This window comes from Neopsephotus bourkii, unplaced genomic scaffold (genome assembly GCF_033783945.1).
Source record: "Neopsephotus bourkii isolate Nb327-2 ecotype Australia unplaced genomic scaffold, CSIRO-AGI_Nbou_v1 NB_1572, whole genome shotgun sequence".
Lineage (NCBI taxonomy): Eukaryota > Metazoa > Chordata > Aves > Psittaciformes > Psittacidae > Neopsephotus > Neopsephotus bourkii.
In genome coordinates, this window is record NW_026902048.1 from 1953496 (window position 1) to 1971089 (window position 17594).

Consider the following 17594-nt stretch of genomic DNA (forward strand, 5'->3'; position numbering starts at 1 on the left):
AAGCAGGAGCCAAAAAAGCATCCCCAAAACTCTTTTCACTACACGCTGTACTCTCTATTTTCATCTTCAACACTCAGCAGCACCTAATTTGGATCCAGCCCCAAGGTGAGCCCCTAACAGCGATGCTCTTGTGCTGGGCCGCGGTACCCACACCGCAGCACCCTGCCACACCGCGGCATCGCCGCCAGCCCCCGGGGCTGCAGTTTCACCCAGGGTTTGTGTTTACCATCACCTCGTTAAGGGATTATTCAGCCTGTGGTTTCCTCTCTCGGCCGGTCTGTTTGTGCTCGGCGGCCGGTGGCTCGCTGCCATCCCCTAAGCTACACGCCGGGCTATATAAGCGCCTCGCTGCCTCGGCTGCGGGAGGCTCGCTCGCAGCCCGGCTCGGCGGCGGTGCACGGCAGGGCTTGGTAAGCAGCAACTCTCTCTTCTCCTTCCCAACAGGCTGCAAATCCCCTATGCCACAGCGGTCAAACCCTCGCCTCGCTCCAGGGACCGCAGCTCCGTTTGTGGTTCCTTGGGGAGAGGATAAGACGCTCCTTAATGGGGGTTTTATGGGTTTTGTACTAAGAGCAAATAAACCCCAACTCTGCTCAGTTTTTCCCCTTCGTGGCAGCTCATGGTTATGTAATATTGCTGTGCTATTAAGGCTGTGGAATTAAGAGCAGCTGTGATTGAGGGTGAGGTGGGTATTAATTGATGGGCAGATGAAGGTGCAGAGGTTGCGGGCTGGGAAACTTTGATGGGGAGGTGGTTGCCCATGTCCTGCTTCTCTCTTCCTCATGCAGCTAAGGGGTTTGGGGCAGGGTTAATGGGGATGCCGGAGTGGGATGTTGGGGGGTTACAATAGTGCTTTGCTCATAAGGGGCTGTTTGATTTCTTGTGGCTCTGTCCCACACCGGCTTCCCTGCCAGAAAGGGGATACAATGCTCAACGCTCCCTCCCACCAGGATCCGGCTGCTGGAACCCCCCCTTTCCCAGCATCACATGTCCCTGGGCCAGAGGGATGTATCCCATCCCAAACCCAGCACTGAACAAGTCACAGCCAGCTCCCAAAATAGCTGCCGAGTGGGAAACAGGCTTTCAGGCTGGATTAATTTTTCCTGGTTATTGTCTGGCTGCGAGTTCACAACCCCGCCGTGAGCCCACAAAACACGGCTCATGTGTTGCTTGTTATTTTTGCTTGACTGGGATTTGCTGAGCCATAATCAAAGTAGTTCCTAGTCCCGCATTCCCTGGTGTCGCTGGGGAAGGTTAAAACTGCTTACTAATGACAGGGTGCTCTCGCTGCCGGCTGCTCTTTGTCAGCCTTGTTTTATGGGTAAACTGAGGCACTGAAAGGCTGGGGCAACATTTCACTGTGCCAGGCTCATTAATTTTGGGTGCATAAAATAAAGCATCTGATAACACCAGCTCCGTGGGTACCTTCAGGGATTAAATAGCCAAATGCTTGGTGCCGCAGGGCTAAGGGACTTGCTTATAGCAAAATCTGAAGTGGCTGAGCTGGGGGAGAGCAACACAGAGCCTCAGTCCCTCATCTGTGTGCAGAAAAGCTCCTTGCTCACATTGGCAGGAAAGACTTGGCTTGTGCATGGGATTTTCCACTTTCAGAAGCACTTGGGAGCCTTCCCCCTCCCCACGCTCCTGGAACACACTGGGATACGATGCTGTCCTCACACTAAGCCCAGTGTGCAGGCAGAGGGATGGGGGCATGATGTCTCTGCTCACGTGGGGAGCAGAGCGGGGGCCCATGGAGCCACATGGGCTGCAAGAGCATCCCTGCAGAAGTATTTAAGCTGTTAAAAGGCACTTTAAGGAGACGTCATTACAAAGCAGCGCTCTGCAGAATACATTTGGGCTCAGATGTGACAGTGAGAAGCAGAAGGGATGCCACTGCAGATGTGGAGAAGCCCCTTCTGCTCCCCCCTTGGGAAGCTGCTGTGGATAGGTTGGAGGGGGAATGAGCAGCTCCAGTTTTGGGCTGATTCAGCCTTGGAGATGCTCCCTGAAAGCAGCAGGACCCTGGGTGAGCCTCGACACAGCTGGGTTTGTCTCTGCAGGGCTGGCACGACTGAGGGTACTCCAAGGAGCCCCAGTCACCTCTGGAGACCATGGTCACTGTGAAGGAATGGATCCTCCTCCTCCTCCTGGGAGCCACATCCGTTCTAGGTGAAGGTTACTCCTTTCTATCCCGTCTCTGCGCTGTCCCTGCCCGCGGGCACACCAGTGTGAAGGCACGTCTGTCGGCGGCTGCTGAGCCAGCAGACACGGGCCCGACATCAATGCCGGCTGCTGCTCTGGGTCACTGCAGTGTTTGCCTGGCCAAAGGACTTCCAGATGAGGGCTGGCACCCACCCAGCCCGCAGAGCATGGGCAAAGCCTGTCTGAGAGGCAGGCAGCCTCTGGTTAACCATGGATAAGCCCCCATGCTGGGACCATCCCTGGCTGAGCCTGCACTCCAGCTCCCCTCTGCTCTGAGCAGACCCACCCTGGCCAGTGCCTTATCCATCACCCGAGCATGCAACAAACCCAGCCTCCAAGCCAAGCCCTTGGGAAGCATCACTGTGGCTCTTCTCCAGGAGAAGATGCTCAGGAGCAGCAGAATCTGTCTGCTGGCTCTGCAGGGTTGCACATACCATAGCACTGAGTGATAAGCAACCTGCCCCTCTGCGCCGGTGGTCTAGTGAGGGAACGTGTTTGTAGGCTCCTTGGGTTTGTCTTTCAGGGCTATAGAGGAATTTTGCCCTGAAGTGCTCTGGCCAGACACCTGGGTTAAAACAGGGAGAGCCAATCTGTGGCTGGGGAGGTGCCCAGAAGCTCTTGCTGAGACCCCAGGAGTTCAGAGCCACTGCTGGTCAGCTTCAGGCTTATCTCCCTAGTTAACGTGGGATGGGTCCACCAGCCACAACCACCAGCTCCCCTTGGGCACACAGCCTGCCAGCAAGTGCAGAAACCAGTCTATGTCCCATAGCAACAACCAGCCTCATCCACTTTGGGCTCATTTCTCCCCACACAGGGAGCGGCAGGGTGTACTTTAGATCTCCAAAACCAAGAAGATGATTTGATCTGAGCTGCTCCACCACAGAAAGCACAAAAAAGCTTTCCTTGGGTGCTAAGGGAAATGGCAAATTTGCATCATACCTGAGGTGCAGCGATGCCGTGGGACATCTCCATCACACCCTTCATTTGGCATCTCCTGCCCTGCATCCCACAGGAGCTCTAACCTGCGGCTCTCCCCAGCCACAACCCAAAGGGAAAGCTGAAAAACTGATCCTAAGCGTGCCCAATCCCTTGAGTCTAATTAATTTATTGTTAATCCAATTTAATCTCTCATTCATTAACCCTTAGGTCAAAGGCTTCTGAAACCAGCCCTTGGCAGGATCCAGATAGGACAGAAAACCTTCAGCCCGCTGGTAATGCTCAGCTTGGAGAGTAAGTTGTTCCCAGCTGGGGTGGCTTTCCCTCATCAGGACAAGGGGTGTTTGCACACGTATTAGGGTTTTTTCAGCCTCAATTTACAGCCAAACACTATTATTTGGGTAGATGAGGACATTTAAGCAATGGAATAAATGCTAACCATCCGCGACCTCCTGTAGGGTTCTAGCTATCGCTGACACACGCTGTTGGCTCCTCTCCTGGAAAAGTGAAGGTCAAGTGCATGACCACAGCCCCGGCTCCCGCGGGAAGCACGCGCGGGCTGGGAGGGCGAGGAGAGCCCAGGGATGGGCAAGAACATGCTCTGACTTGCCCTTCCCCTTCCCAGCCTGTCCCCATGCAGTTGGTGACACCATATAGAATGAAAGCCTGTGGGGTATTAACTACCTGTAGAGCCCAGTCTGCTCCTTAACCCCAAGGAGACATCACAACCCTTTAACCTTTACTGCCCCGGGCTCAGGATTTAGATTCCAGCAGGCACTGTAAGTGCTGGACGTGCTGACACCATAGCTGAGGGATTAAGGGACTTTCCCAGCTTTCTGTCCCATTCCCAACAGCTCTCTTACCTGCTGGGGAGAATCAAAGCACAAAAACATGGACGCTCAGAGAGAGGTTTTCTTCACTTGGTCTTTTAAAGAAAACTTCCAGGAAGATCGTTTTCCCCTCCAAGTGGATGGCACAAGGCAGTGATGCTGAGGCTTGCAGAGCAGGGGCTGACTCCTGCGTCCCTAGGGAGAAATAAAGCAACATACTGAGATTCTGACCAATGCAATTGGAAACTAAAGCTCCTGCCCTTGGCAGCAGTGAGCTGTAAACTCAGGTTTTGCTCTCAGCAGAGGGGGTCCTGGTTGGGTTGAGCAGCCAGGCTCGGTGCAGGGACTGCTGCTCAGCCAAGGAATGGGCAAACCCTGCTTGAACCACCCCGTGCATCCTCTGCCCACAGGTACGAGGAGCAGCTCTCGCCGGGCAGACCCGATCTTCACCTACACCAGACGCAGTATGTGCTGCTGGCCAGTGCCACGGGTCCCTCCCCACATCCCCACCAGTGCTCTGACCCTCGGCTTCTCCCCATCCTCTGCTTTCTGCTTTTTCGAGGTCCTACCCAAAGCCATATGATGCTGTTTTCCTCCCGCAAGCCTCCCCTCCTTTCTCACCATCACCAGCCCTTTCAGTGACCCCAAACAAGCTCAGGATCTCACTGCAACCCCACTTTAATCTCTTGCATGTTAGATTTCTGCTTGGGGAAACACAGACAGACATTTATCCATGTTCTACCACATCCCCAAGCCCACCTCCTCCTGCATCCCCCAAACTGCTGAGTAAGGTCTATGGATGCACCACTCGGGATGCTGAACCGGAGATGCCAACAGATTAAAATCTTGCCCATCTAAGCCAAGAGCTCACTCCAACCCAGACATGACGCTCCCTGGCTGCTCTCATTTAAATAGCCTTCCCCAGCCACCTGCTTTTGTAAGGCAGGGGTTCATTTTCGGTCTTTCTAGGAATGAACCCAACCTGGTTCATTCCAAATGGGGTGGAACAGTAGGTGTGGGAAATGACACAGCACTTATCTTCAAGAAACCTTGTTGTTAGAAACTTTAGTCATGAGCAAATCCTTATAAACATTATTAGAACACTGTCATTTAAAAAGAAACCCAAACCACAGACTTGGAGTGGATCTCATCCATTCAAAGTCACCTAATACCATCTATATCATACCATCTAAATTAATACCATCTAGAGCTGGTGAAAGAAATTCCTTTTAAAATCCAACCCCATATTAAACCCTCAGTATGTTTTACAGACTGTTTTCTGTTTTACAGATCACCTGTCTCCTACATGCTCAGCCTGCTCGGTAGCATCTTAGGCTTCTGTTTTGCACGCAGTAAAAGTGCTCACAATAGGACACACGCTTCCCCTATAGGGAACATATGTTGAAGTATGGTTAAAGACATTCAACATACAAGCAATTTTACTCTTTTTTTTTTGCTTTGGTTTGTTTTTCTTTAACCACATTTGAAACGCAGGCGAGTGTGGCCCCTCAGACAGCATTTAAATGACAATGTGCGTTTGATTTCCTTTAAGCCAAAGTTATTCAACACTAAGCATGAGCTGCGTGCACTTTGCTCCCCTCCAGTTTATCTTAATCAGCCCGAATGCAGTAGCCTGCAGGGAATTAAGTCAGAAGCTTTCAGACGCCTCCTCATGCTTTATTTCCCAGCTCCCTGAACATGCTTTAAGTTTGTTTAATCCATGTGCTGCATAATATCCGAATGCATAGTCTGAGCTCTACTGAAGCTGCTAAGAAAACAGCTACTCATTTTCAGGCAGATGTATGTCTAATGTGCGTCTCTAACACACCACTGATATCATTTAAGGTCCACTGGTGCCAGACTCAAAAAGGTTTTTGTCTCCATGGTCGAAATGGAGCGAGTGCTCAGCAAAGTGTGGCCAAACCGGTGTGCAGAAGCGTACCAGATCCTGCCTAGCTGAGCGCCGCTGGGGCGTGCACTGTAATGAAGCAACTGAGGAAGGGCGGCTCTGCATTGGACATGTTTGCTCAGGTGCTCCTATAACCTCACTTACGGGCAGGGGGTGATGTCCTGATCTCACCACCTCGTAGGCGTTGCATTCCCTTCAATCTCATTTTACGTCTTCCTTTCCCTTGAGAGAATTTTGTGATGCTGGTGCCTTCCCGAGCAGGGCTGGAGCAGAGCGCAGGGAGTTTATAGCCAAATGGCAAGATAAGGGGGGGATACAGATATGGGAAATCATCAGAGACCCATAAAGATCCCAGGGATGCAGGAAAGATCTCATTAAGCTTGTTATAACAGCAGCTCTCAAAGTGGCAGCTGCATCCATGTAATCTCCAGGAAGGAGAAAAGTTGGGAATATTGAATTGCCACAGCTCCTGCATAAGGGGCTTGTAATTCGTTATATTATTCTTATAATCCTCCTTTAGACAAATAATTCTTAAAATAGCCTATGAGAAAAGATAGATTATTATTTGGGATTAATCGCTATAGGTAACGAAAATGTTTTGGAACCACTGTTTGGGAGACCATTTGTTAAACCCATTGGGTAATGCTCATTTGGCATTTACCTATGTTAGTCCTCCCCAAGCCAGGATACCATTGAATAAGGGCAAACAGCCTTTAAGACAGACCAAAATCATGACTTTTGGGCACGAGTTGGTAACTGAAACCTGTAAAGTTTAAGATATTTGGATTTGTAATTTCGCCAGGGTTAAGCTAAGAGCTCACATGCTGATCTGGATTCAGATTTTCCTGAAATCCAGCCCTTTGGGGAAGGTAAATACAGTTCCTAGCTGTAATTATATCCACGTGTCTGCTTTCTACTAATTGTCAGGTTCAGAATCACATGGTCCCAGTGTTTCTAAGGCACAGCTGTTGATAATCAGTAAAAATATGTTTTGGATCCAATTTATTCCTTATGCAGTATCTGCCTTATTGCATCTAAATTAAAAGCAGACACGAGAACGTGCCATGAGTGTTATGAGCACTTGGGGCCACTTTCTGACCTGCCTGTTTCTCCTCCAGCCTGCAACATCACCTGCCCCATGGGCCGTGTCAATGCTGACTGCGATGCCTGCATGTGCGAGGATGCGACCCTTCATGGGAAGGTTTCTCTTGAGGATGGGTCGCCTGCTGCCGATGCCCGGGTCTACCTGCAAGCCCAGAAACTTAAGCTGTTGACAACAGCCGATGACAGGGGCATGTTTAGGATCCCGGGGATCTGTCCTGATGGCAAAAACACCCTTAAAATAAAGAAAGCCAAATACGCAACAGCAACCGTCACCGTGCCTGAGAGCAACAGGAGAAACCTGGCGATCCAAGTGCAGCTGCAGCGATCAGGTAGCCGCAATGAGGTTTTACACAGCAGTAAGAGATAAACTCCAGTTTTAGGAGGGGAAGAGTAATGAGATGGCCTTTTCCTCCCTTGCAGGCAAACCCTATGTTTTCAGAAGCCCTGAGGACAAAGCCAGGAGAGTGGGACAGAGTGTGTCGCTCTGCTGTGATGCCGTTGGGAGCCCGGCTCCTGACCGCTACCTCTGGTAAGAAAGTCCAGTCTGATCAGGCAGAAGTCCTATCTGTCCCATGGATTCAATTTGTAACTCCTTACCATCCCCATAAAGGTGGGGTTCTAGCTATAAACCAGCTAAATACGATGAGAACAAACTGCTGCAAATGATGGTGTCCTTGAGATGTGCAGAACTGGTGTATCTCAGAGGGGCTGTAATGTCATCTGCTGAGGGACTCAGTGCTAAAACACACAAATAAGAGCTGGAAAACCCTCAGCAGGCAGGACTGGCAGTTCTCCTGTCTGCCAACTGTCCAGCAGCCACATCTCAGTACTGCCAGGGGAAGGGGAATAACTTTTAGGTGAAGCCACCTCGCCAGATTACAAACGGGGAAACTGAGGCAAGAGGCCTTGGCAACATCCACACAGCAGGATTAAGGCCATGGCTCTGTCCCCTTAACTGCCTGTTCCTGGCAGGTACCACAATGGCTCCCTGCTGGATCCATCTTTATACAAATACAAAAACAACCTGATTCTGAAGAACCTGAACAGGCACCATTCAGGAGAGTATTTCTGCAAGGCCAGCAGTGCCGGGGGGTCAGCGAAGTCTCAGCCTGCCAAGCTTGCTGTCATAGGTAAGATAAAATGGGCGTGATGCTCTCCAAGCAGCTGGGGAGGCAGAAACCAGGAATTGTGGTACCTGTGGGAAAGAAAAGTCCCAAGAAAAATACTTGGGGCCAAATTCATGCATCCGCTAGCAGATAAGCTTGCGTGAGCTGGCTGGGAACCGGATGCTCTCTACAAGCTGGAGCTCTGCATTGCAGGTGACCTGCCAAGCTCAATCTGCTGGTTTCAGCAGATTTATCACTGTATTTGCTGCCTGATGTGAATATTTGTTTGCTTAGGGGCTTTTCCCTAAACCTTGGGACGCATTTAGTTTCTCCCTAGCCAACAAGCCAGGCAGCTGCAGAACAGCGGAGGGTGGGTTGGATGGCAGTGGTGGGTAAGAAGGAGCTGGATGCAAACAGCACTGCTCTTAATCAGGTACCTAAAGTGAAAGCTGAGCACCTGCTTTACGAAAATGGAGGCCAGATGAATCTACCTAACCAAAATGCTGCAAAAACATCTGGTTTGTGGCTCCGAAACCCTCAATATTATTGGAAACATTTAACTCTGAGGGTTTCAGACCACAAAGCAATGACCACAATTCTTTCGTGCTGCTCATTAAAAAATCCTATTCAACAGGGAGACAAGAGGCAGCCTGCGACTCCCAACCCCAAAGCCACCTCATCCGACTTCCTCATGACTGCTTCCAAAAAGCAACAAACACCTTCTACTATGATGTCGGCAAGTGCCCAGCAAAGACCTGTGCTGGGAAGCTGGATAAGGGGCTCCGGTGTAAGGACAACGTTGCCTATTGCTGCGGAGTGTCCAAGATGGAAACCAGAGACATCTCCTGTGATGGGTACACGCTCCCCACTAAAGTTGTTGTAGAATGTGGCTGCAAAAAATGCACTGAGACCAAAATAACAGTTCGAGGCAGAGCCACAGCAGCAGATAATGGAGAGCCACTGAGGTTTGGCCACATCTACATGGGCAACAAGAGAGTGAGCATGACCGGCTACAAGGGAACCTTCTCGGTCCATGTCCCAGCAGACACGGAGAGACTGGTTCTAACTTTTGTTGACCGGCTGCAGAAGTTTGTGAACACAACAAAGGTTCTGCCCTTCAAGGAAAACGGAGGTGCTGTGTTTCATGAGATCAAGCTGCTAAGAAAGAAGCCCCCTGTTACACTGGAATCCACTGAAACCAACGTGATCTCTTTGGGAGAAATGGAAGAAGATGATCCGATTGCCGAATTAGAGATTCCACCCAATGCATTTTATAGGAAAAACGGAGAAGCCTACAGAGGCAAAGTGAAAGCCAGCGTGACATTTCTGGACCCAAGAAACATCTCAGCAGCTCCTGTGACACAAAGTGACCTGAACTTTGTAGATGAGGAAGGAGATGTATTTCCACTCCGCACCTATGGCATGTTTTCTGTGGACTTCACTGATGAAAAGGGCACCGAGTCCCTTAATGCAGAGGAGGTGAAAGTTCATTTGGATGCTGCTCAGGTGAAGATGCCAGAGCACCTGCAAGAGATGAAGCTTTGGTCCCTGAACCCAGAGACAGGATTATGGGAGGAAGAAGGGGACTTCAACCTGGAGAAAAGCAGACGGCACAAAAGGGAGGAGAGAACATTTTTGATTGGGAACATGGAGATCAAAGAAAGGCGACTGTTTAACCTGGATGTCCCAGAGAGCAGACGGTGCTATGTCAAAGTCCGAGCCTACAGAAGTGAGAGGTTCCTGCAAAGTGAGCAGATCCAAGGTGTTGTGATTTCTATTATAAACACAGAGCCAGAACCAGGGTTCTCCTCCAACCCCAGAGCATGGGGCCGTTTCGACAGCGTGGTCACTGGTCCCAATGGTGCCTGCGTGCCTGCCTTCTGTGACGAGCAGAACCCCGAGGCCTATGCAGCTTATATCTTGGCAAGCATGGGGGGTGAAGAGCTTGAAGCTGTCCCCTCTGCTCCCAAACTCAACCCTAATGCTGTTGGGGTCCCACAGCCGTATCTCAACAAGCTCAACTACAGAAGAACAGACCACGAAGACTCCAACACCAAGAAAACAGCCTTCAGCATTAACATGGCCAAGCCAAGCCCTAATTCCCCAGAGGAGAACAACGGCCCTATTTATGCCTATGAAAACCTAAGAGAATGTGAGGAAGCTCCACACAACGCTCCTCACTTCAGGTTTTACAGGATAGAGGGAGACAGGTATGACTACAACACTGTTCCCTTTAGTGAAGACGACCTCATGAGCTGGACCGATGACTACCTGGCGTGGTGGCCCAAGCCTATGGAATTTAGAGCCTGCTACATTAAGGTAAAAATAAATGGACCCCAAGAGGTGAACATAAGATCTCGGAACATGGGTGGGACGCACCCACGTACCATTGGGAAGCTCTATGGCATCAGGGACGTCCGCAGCATTCGGAGCTCGGAGCAGCGGGATGTGTCGGCAGCGTGCCTGGAGTTCAAGTGCAGCGGCATGCTCTTCGACCAGGACCGTGTGGACCGCACGCTGGTCAAAGTGGTGCCTCAAGGCAGCTGCCGCAGGGAGAGTGTCAACAGCATGCTCCACGAGTACCTGGTGAACCACCTCCCCATGGCTACCAACAATGACACTAGCGAGTACACCATGCTGGCTCCTCTTGACCCACTGGGACACAACTATGGCATCTACACCGTCACCGACCAAGACCCGAGGATCGCCAAGGAAATCGCCTTGGGTAGGTGTTTCGATGGCTCATCTGATGGCACCTCCCGAACCATGAAGAGTGATGTTGGTGTGGGGTTGACTTTTACCTGTTCGGAGAGGAGCGCGGCAGAGCAAAGCATCTTCGAGTCTCAGAGGAACTCGGGCCAGCAGTCCATACTGGTTCTGCCAGGGGAGAGCCCTGCGTACCGAAGGCAGCCGGCAAGCCGCCAGATCCCACAGAGGAGGATCCCGATGAGAGGTCAACGTCCTTCTGGATACTAGAGCTGCAAAGGAGCCTCGGTAAAGTTGTTCACACTTGATGAAGTATAATTTGAAAGTAAAACCTACCTGCTAACAACAGAACCCAAAGCTGGTAGGTGTCATTATTTTTGAGACATAATGAAGGTGCACTTTTTTCCTCCACCAGAAAGACATAAGGCAAAAACTGGGGGCCAGTAGCTGTAGTGAGTTTGTGTCTTATTAAATGCATCCATAAAAATCTTCTTTCTGCCTGACATTAAACAGCTTCGTATGATAGCCTAAAGGGAAGACTAAACACGATTCAATTAAGTCATGTACATAAAACACCCTTCTGTTCTGCATCTGCAGACTTTGCCAGCCCAAGTACCTGTACAGTAGTTGGTAACATGAAAAGGAATAAACTGATTTCCTCATACTGAATTCAACTGCGAGGTTTTGTACTTGAAATGTAAGTATTTTATTTATTTCTAGCTTATTTCAGAATGACTGTATTCCAGCTAAACTGCCGGCAGCTGCATTTCTAAGAACCCACATGCTCAACAGCACGGAGAAGCCATGAGGATTTGTAGGCTCAACATGGATAAAACGAGTTTTCTCTTGCTTCTTGCAGTATTTGACAAGAAAATCCATGCTTTAATGATAGGGTAGGTTAATAAAAAGAGTCATTTTATAACTTTGACAATGCTGTGTTCCTTTTGTGTTTGAAATGCCTGGCCACAACCAAAGAATAACCTGCAGAACCTTTCTGTTCATGAACAGGTCATGGCTTTATCAGTGAAAGGCCGACCCTGAGTATGGGTGAGGGGTTTGGTGGGTAGCTGGTGATCCCCCAGGGTCCAGGCCTTGGCCATGGTGTGCTGCAGTCAAGGAATATGCGTCCAGATTGAAATACAGAGCGAGAAACAGTGCTGAGAAGCAGAGCAGCAGGTCTGGGCAAGGGATGAGCCAGCAGCAGGGCCCCCAGAGTGGGACAAGACAGGGAGAAAAGCGGGCTAGGACACCGAGCTTTGAGGAGCATAGGAAACCAGGCAATGTAAAGCAGGGCTGGGCAGTGCAGAGACAAGAACAAGATAAGCTTCCCTCCACATTGAGCAGCAGTGAGCACGATGCTGCTGGACATGAAACTGCTCTTAGCTGAAGGTACAGATGGCCACAAAAGGGGTCAGGCAGACATTGATCCATCCTCAAGTGACTGATTAAGTTGCCCTATCAACCTCCCACTACTTTTGGAGCAGAATCAAGCACCTCAGCAGCACACAAGACATCCTGTGTTTACATCCCAACACTAGCAATAAATTTTTGGGGTGCAGGCAAGCCTCCAACACCATTTCCACAAAGAGGGATCACAGACAGGTGGGCAGTGCTGCTGCATGAAAACTGGAGCTCAAGAACATGCTCAAGCGTGGATTTCCCTTTCCTACCCAACGCCATCCTATGGGTATGAAGCCAGTTCTAGGTCTATGCTGTCTTGCCTGCAAGCCCATTGAGGGCACGGGAAATCTTTCAATAGTATTTAGCAAGCTTCAGAACAGGTTCTCAGGTCTGACACAGGGCATCCCAAGCATTAAAGGCAGAGCTGTGCAGGACTGAGCAGCTAGGCAGCCAAAATCATGCGTAAAAAGGTCAAAAAGCCCACCTTAATAATGCATGTTTTGATGCAAATCGACAGTTATCAAAAAGAAGCAGAAAAGGAAGAGCTGTGGAATACTTTGGCACATGCTCTTCATACCAATGAATTTAGACTCTGTGTTTTCTTTTGTGTCTAGTCTGCTGCAAGGGCTTGGCACGAGCTGGGGCCAAGGCAGCCAGTGGGGAGCATCAGCTTGGACCTTCCCACAGAGCGCTTGGCTTGCACTGCAGACTCAGAGAGAAATGTCTCTTCCCTCTGCTCCCCTCCTCCTCTGCAGCCAGCCAGCCAAATCCCAAACTTAGTTTCATCACTTTGAGAGTGAAGTAACGCAAATGACTTCTACAGACCAACCCAGGAGATAGATGGATGAAAGCAGGCTCAGGATGTGATCCCTGTGGTGCATGTGGGCTCGCCAGAGTCAAACACAGCAGACCATAGGGCTCTTCCTTTCGGGGAGAAATGTCTGTTTGACAGCAATGAAATGGTCAGAGCTCTACAGCCCGAAACAGCAAAAAGCTCTCCAAGTTTCCCCAAACTGTCCCCCACTGCAGCTTAATTCTGACTTGGAGGAACAAACTCGCTCTGCACTCCCTGGGTCCCCGAGCTCTCATGAGTAGCCTGCTGGCAGAGCACACTGGATAAAGAGCAGGGTAAAGAGCTTTCAAACACGGGTGCTTAAACACTATCAACAGAAAACAACCTTGGCCCAACAACCACCACTCAGTGCTAACACTTTATCATTACTGATGAGCCACCACATCAAATACATGAAGAAAGTTTAGATAGGAGAAAAGCTAAAGGTCCTGGCATCCACCACTCACACACAAGTTTCATGCTATAGTGCAGTGTCAGATCTGACTTCCCCAGCTTGTGTTTATGGTCAGCGGACAGCCATGTCCTTTCTGCAACCTGAAACCTAACCCACACCCCCACATATCAAAAGCGAGCATCAGCTGCAGGAATGCTTGAAGGCTTCCACTCACCTCCTTCCTCCACTTCAGCCTTTGGACCACCAACCTTGAGAAACAGGCTGAAGCAGGAGACCTGGCTCCTAAACATCGGCAGGTTTGTGGCTCATGGCAAAGCATCGTCCATTAAGGTCATTCAGTTTCCAAGCCTCAGATAAATCTGGTGACCTATCCCTCCTCCTGCTTTTAAGAAAGGCAAAAAAAATTGCTTCCCAGAAGCTATCAGGCTGTCAGGAGTTAGGATAAACAAAAGGACTAGACTCAGCCTTCAAATTACCCAGGGATTTTGCAATCAACTATTTAAAAGCCCCCAGTACTCCTGTGATGAATCACTTACACTTTGGGTTTATTTGCAATTTATTCAGCAGATATCTGAAATAAAGAGGTTTCCTAGGAAGCAGGGGGAGCAGTGAGCTTTCAGATCATGAAACAGATGCACCTAACAGCGAGTCGCCAGCATCCTAAGAAATATCATTCCAACATTTATTTGAAATCCAAGATAAAATCATCTCTATCCAACACCAGAACCCTTCTGGTGCCCAAATGCTTTGCAGTTCTACCAGTAATTTGGCTTCAGTGATCTTAAACTGAGCTGTAGTGGATGCTGGTCTATGAATACCTCCACTACTTTGCCTCTCATGGCAAAAGGAGAACTGCTTTATTTTGGTATTATCACTTTCCAATTGCTAAGGGGGCTGTACTTGACCTCAGCAGTGGTACTGGGGATTGAATCACCATGTCTATGTTCTAGAGTCAACCCTGACATGCTATTCCACACCTCATCAGTGAATGCCCCATTTTTGTTTTGTCTGTTCTGCAAAAACAATCAGATTTTCATTACTTAACTGAGTTAAATCCCTACAGAGCTAGGTGAGAGCAAAGTTTCCAAAGAGACATTTTGGCTAACAGCTGCCTGGGGAACTCCAATTCCCTTTAAAGCTTCTCTAGCAGGCCAAAAATAGCATGCCAAAGATTTCCTCCATAAAAAATAAATTAATCTTACCCTTTTTTCTTCCACAAAACAACTGGGGTGAAGTTGTGCATATTCAGAGCGAGGACATTAACTGTTAAGCAAGAACTGTTTAATCTCCTCTGACTTCTTGCATAGAAAGCAATTCTAAGAAGCCTCAAAGGAAATTGTACTGATCAAAAGATTAAGTTACAAGTATAGGTATCCCGGCTACAATATGGTTTAAACATTACTTGGTATTAAACAACTAACTGAAGACATTCTGTACCAGATTTTCTCGATGTTCTGTCCAGCTGACCTTGGTTTTCCCCTAAAAGAGATGCAGTGAGCACCATCTACAGGGTTTCTGAGCACATCCCACCTCAAACTCCACCAAAGACACAGGGAAGCTCTCCCCTGTTGCTTTATGCTTTAGTTAGAACTGAAATTAGCACCTGCCAGCAATGACTAACAGCAACATTTCTCACATGAGGCACGATGTAAAACTGGCAGCGAGAGCGTACAAATTCCCTACAGGTTCTCTCCGATGCCAATATCTAATGCAGACACTGCTGGATGGAAGCTCATATTCCAACTAGGAGCATTAATAACAGCCAGCATGTTTGCTCCATGTTGTTTTGGAGGTGCAAAGGGTAGACACAAAACTCTTTGCTATCACCTTTATGATAGCAGAGCAGGTTCAAATAAGCAAGGAGTTAAAGAACTGTCAAAGAATTTTCCCTGAGTCATTCTTAGGAACTAAAAGGTTAATTTAACAGTTTGGTCATCTAAAAACTTTTAACCTTAAATTGCCTGAATTTTCAATAGTGTATTTTTTTTCTGTGGGGTCACATCTCACTGATCATCTTACTCTGGTCATAACAAACCAGAATTCGTTTTCCAGTGCCTGGGGACCTCGACATCAGAAAAGTTGGTCCACCCATGCTAACAGATAATTACAATATTTCTCCTAAGTCCATGATATTATCATTTGTGCTTAAATTGTCTGTATTATAAATATATATATATATAAATATATAAATTGTGGTGTGGGTGGGTTGTGGGTTTTTTTGTATACTCATTTTTCTGCTAATTCAACTTCTGATACAACCTATGCCCAAGGACAGACCCCTACCATGCAGCTTAGTGTCAAAAACCTCACTGTCTATGGGGAAGAGAGGGTACAGAAAACGTTCTTACCCTCTGCAAACACTGAATATTTGAATCCCAGTGATGCCTACGAGTGCTCTTTAACTGGTGAAAAATTCCCAGAAGCTTCAGTGGGTAAAACACAAGGCAAGCAGCCATACAGCTGAGCCAGTGGTGTACAGAACCCAGAAAACCCCCAAATCCACCATACACACACAAAACCCACCCACCCACCATCCCTTCCATTGGCATAAGGTGGTAACTAACCTTTCATCTGAACAGAGTAAAGGCAAAATGACTTCACAGCTTTTATATGCAAGTGGTAGCTGGGAGCAAACCACAAAAAATACATCATTTGCTTGGAAACTAACTTGTCAGGTTTATAACTTCTGCAGCACAAGCTCCATCCTTGAGTGTGCAGAGACAAATGGAACTCTCCACAGGAGCCCAACTTCCACCTTGCTGTTGTTTCCATGTTTTGACTATGATTCATAGGCTTGGATTTCTTGGGAGGATCGTGTGTTCTGGAAGACCTGTCAGAGGCAGATGAATTGTTGGACCAATGGCAATTAAAGGAAAATACTGCAGCATCTGCTTTCACAGACGCTTCTTCAGAAACATTTTAACCCATGTAATAAAGCACATTTTTATGGAGCTTTTGCTTGCTTTCATCCAGTGAGTCACACTCCAGCACATCAAGTTCCCATGAATTCAACACCTGACTTCAGCTTTCAGTTCCAGACATGGCTAAGTTAAAGCCATTGCCCCTTGTCCTGTCTATACAGGCCCTTATCAAAAGCCCCTCTCCAGGTTTCCTGCAGCCCCTTTAGGCACTGGAGCTGCTCTAAGTTCTCCCTTTAAGAAGCCTTTTCCTTTCCAGGCCGAACCAGCCCAGCTCTCTCAAGCCTGTCTCCAGAGCAGAGCTGCTCCAGCCCTTGCACCATCTCCATGGTCTCCACTGGACTTAGCTCCAGATCCTTCTTACGCCTGGGGTTCCAGAGCTGGATGCTCCCAAGTCTGAACAGCTCCAAAAAAAGCTTTTCCTCCAGTAATATTCAGGAAAAGCAAGAATAAGTGAGCAGACCCCCAGGACGTGGCCAGTCTTTGTTCTGCTGTTATCCTCGCAGTGCTACATTACTTCTGAGAGTTCAGGGATTCTTCACATGAAATGCTCCTTCTTATACATGCCATTAACCAAAGGCAGGTGGAGGAAAAGCTTGGATTAGATTAACAACTTCTTTTCAGGTAAACACCTCTCCTATCTGACAGTAGACATAAATTTTCATGGATGGATGGCACACAAATATTAACTGGGATGTATTTTCTAGGCTATGAAAAAGAGAAGGAAGAGATAGCAAATGATACCATTTGGTAGGAAACATAAGTAATCGATCAGAAAAGCTAAATATACCAAAGAAAATAATCTACTGAGAAGGTGAATTGTAAGTTTTTAGAAACAAAATGAAAAAGATTAAAACAAGAAAACTATCATGGACAGTAAAAAATTCTCTAGATGTTCCCAATTAAGGCTTAAGTTATTCATCTCAGTGCAAGGGTACCAAGGCAAGAAAATCAAATTAGATAATCTAAGAGTCTCATTAAGCACTGAACTGAATTCCAGAGCAGCACAGGATTTTAGTATTGCAAGACTGAAGTTAACTGTGCACAACTTGCACCTGAAGAAAGCCCTCAAAGAGAAATGAAAACCTTGTATAAAAATAAATTTATTCTCAACAGCAGAAACAGGGATTTATGCACTAACTTCAACACTCACAGAGATTCTCTTTCTTTAAGTATCTTCAGGGGCCCACAATGAAAAAATGCAGATGACAGCAAGATCAAACACTCTGGGAGGA

General features: G+C 48.2%; 1 protein-coding gene and 1 long non-coding RNA gene across 6 annotated transcripts; one reads left to right on the plus strand and one right to left on the minus strand.

The window, feature by feature from the left end:
• The first annotated feature begins 412 nt into the window (after positions 1-412).
• On the plus strand, positions 413-11715 carry CILP (cartilage intermediate layer protein). The gene is given in 9 exon segments (XM_061371191.1): positions 413-2169; positions 3349-3432; positions 4379-4432; positions 5814-5999; positions 6996-7310; positions 7402-7510; positions 7954-8111; positions 8722-10973; positions 10976-11715. Coding segments are annotated over 9 exon segments (3342 nt in total). The 5' UTR covers positions 413-2111; the 3' UTR covers positions 11102-11715.
• On the minus strand, positions 3306-17530 carry LOC133221938 (uncharacterized). Of its 5 annotated transcripts, none has more exons than XR_009728114.1 (6): positions 17513-17530; positions 16110-16271; positions 13656-13823; positions 10889-11065; positions 6977-7123; positions 3306-4163 (listed from the first exon to the last, which is right to left on the minus strand). It is a non-coding gene; the product is annotated as an uncharacterized LOC133221938 (long non-coding RNA). The 5 variants fall into 5 exon arrangements; XR_009728113.1 differs by lacking the exon at positions 17513-17530 and having other exon boundaries at positions 3306-3635; positions 3823-4163; positions 16110-16569; XR_009728116.1 differs by lacking the exon at positions 17513-17530 and having other exon boundaries at positions 3306-4001; positions 16110-16569.
• Between the last annotated feature and the right edge of the window lie 64 nt (positions 17531-17594).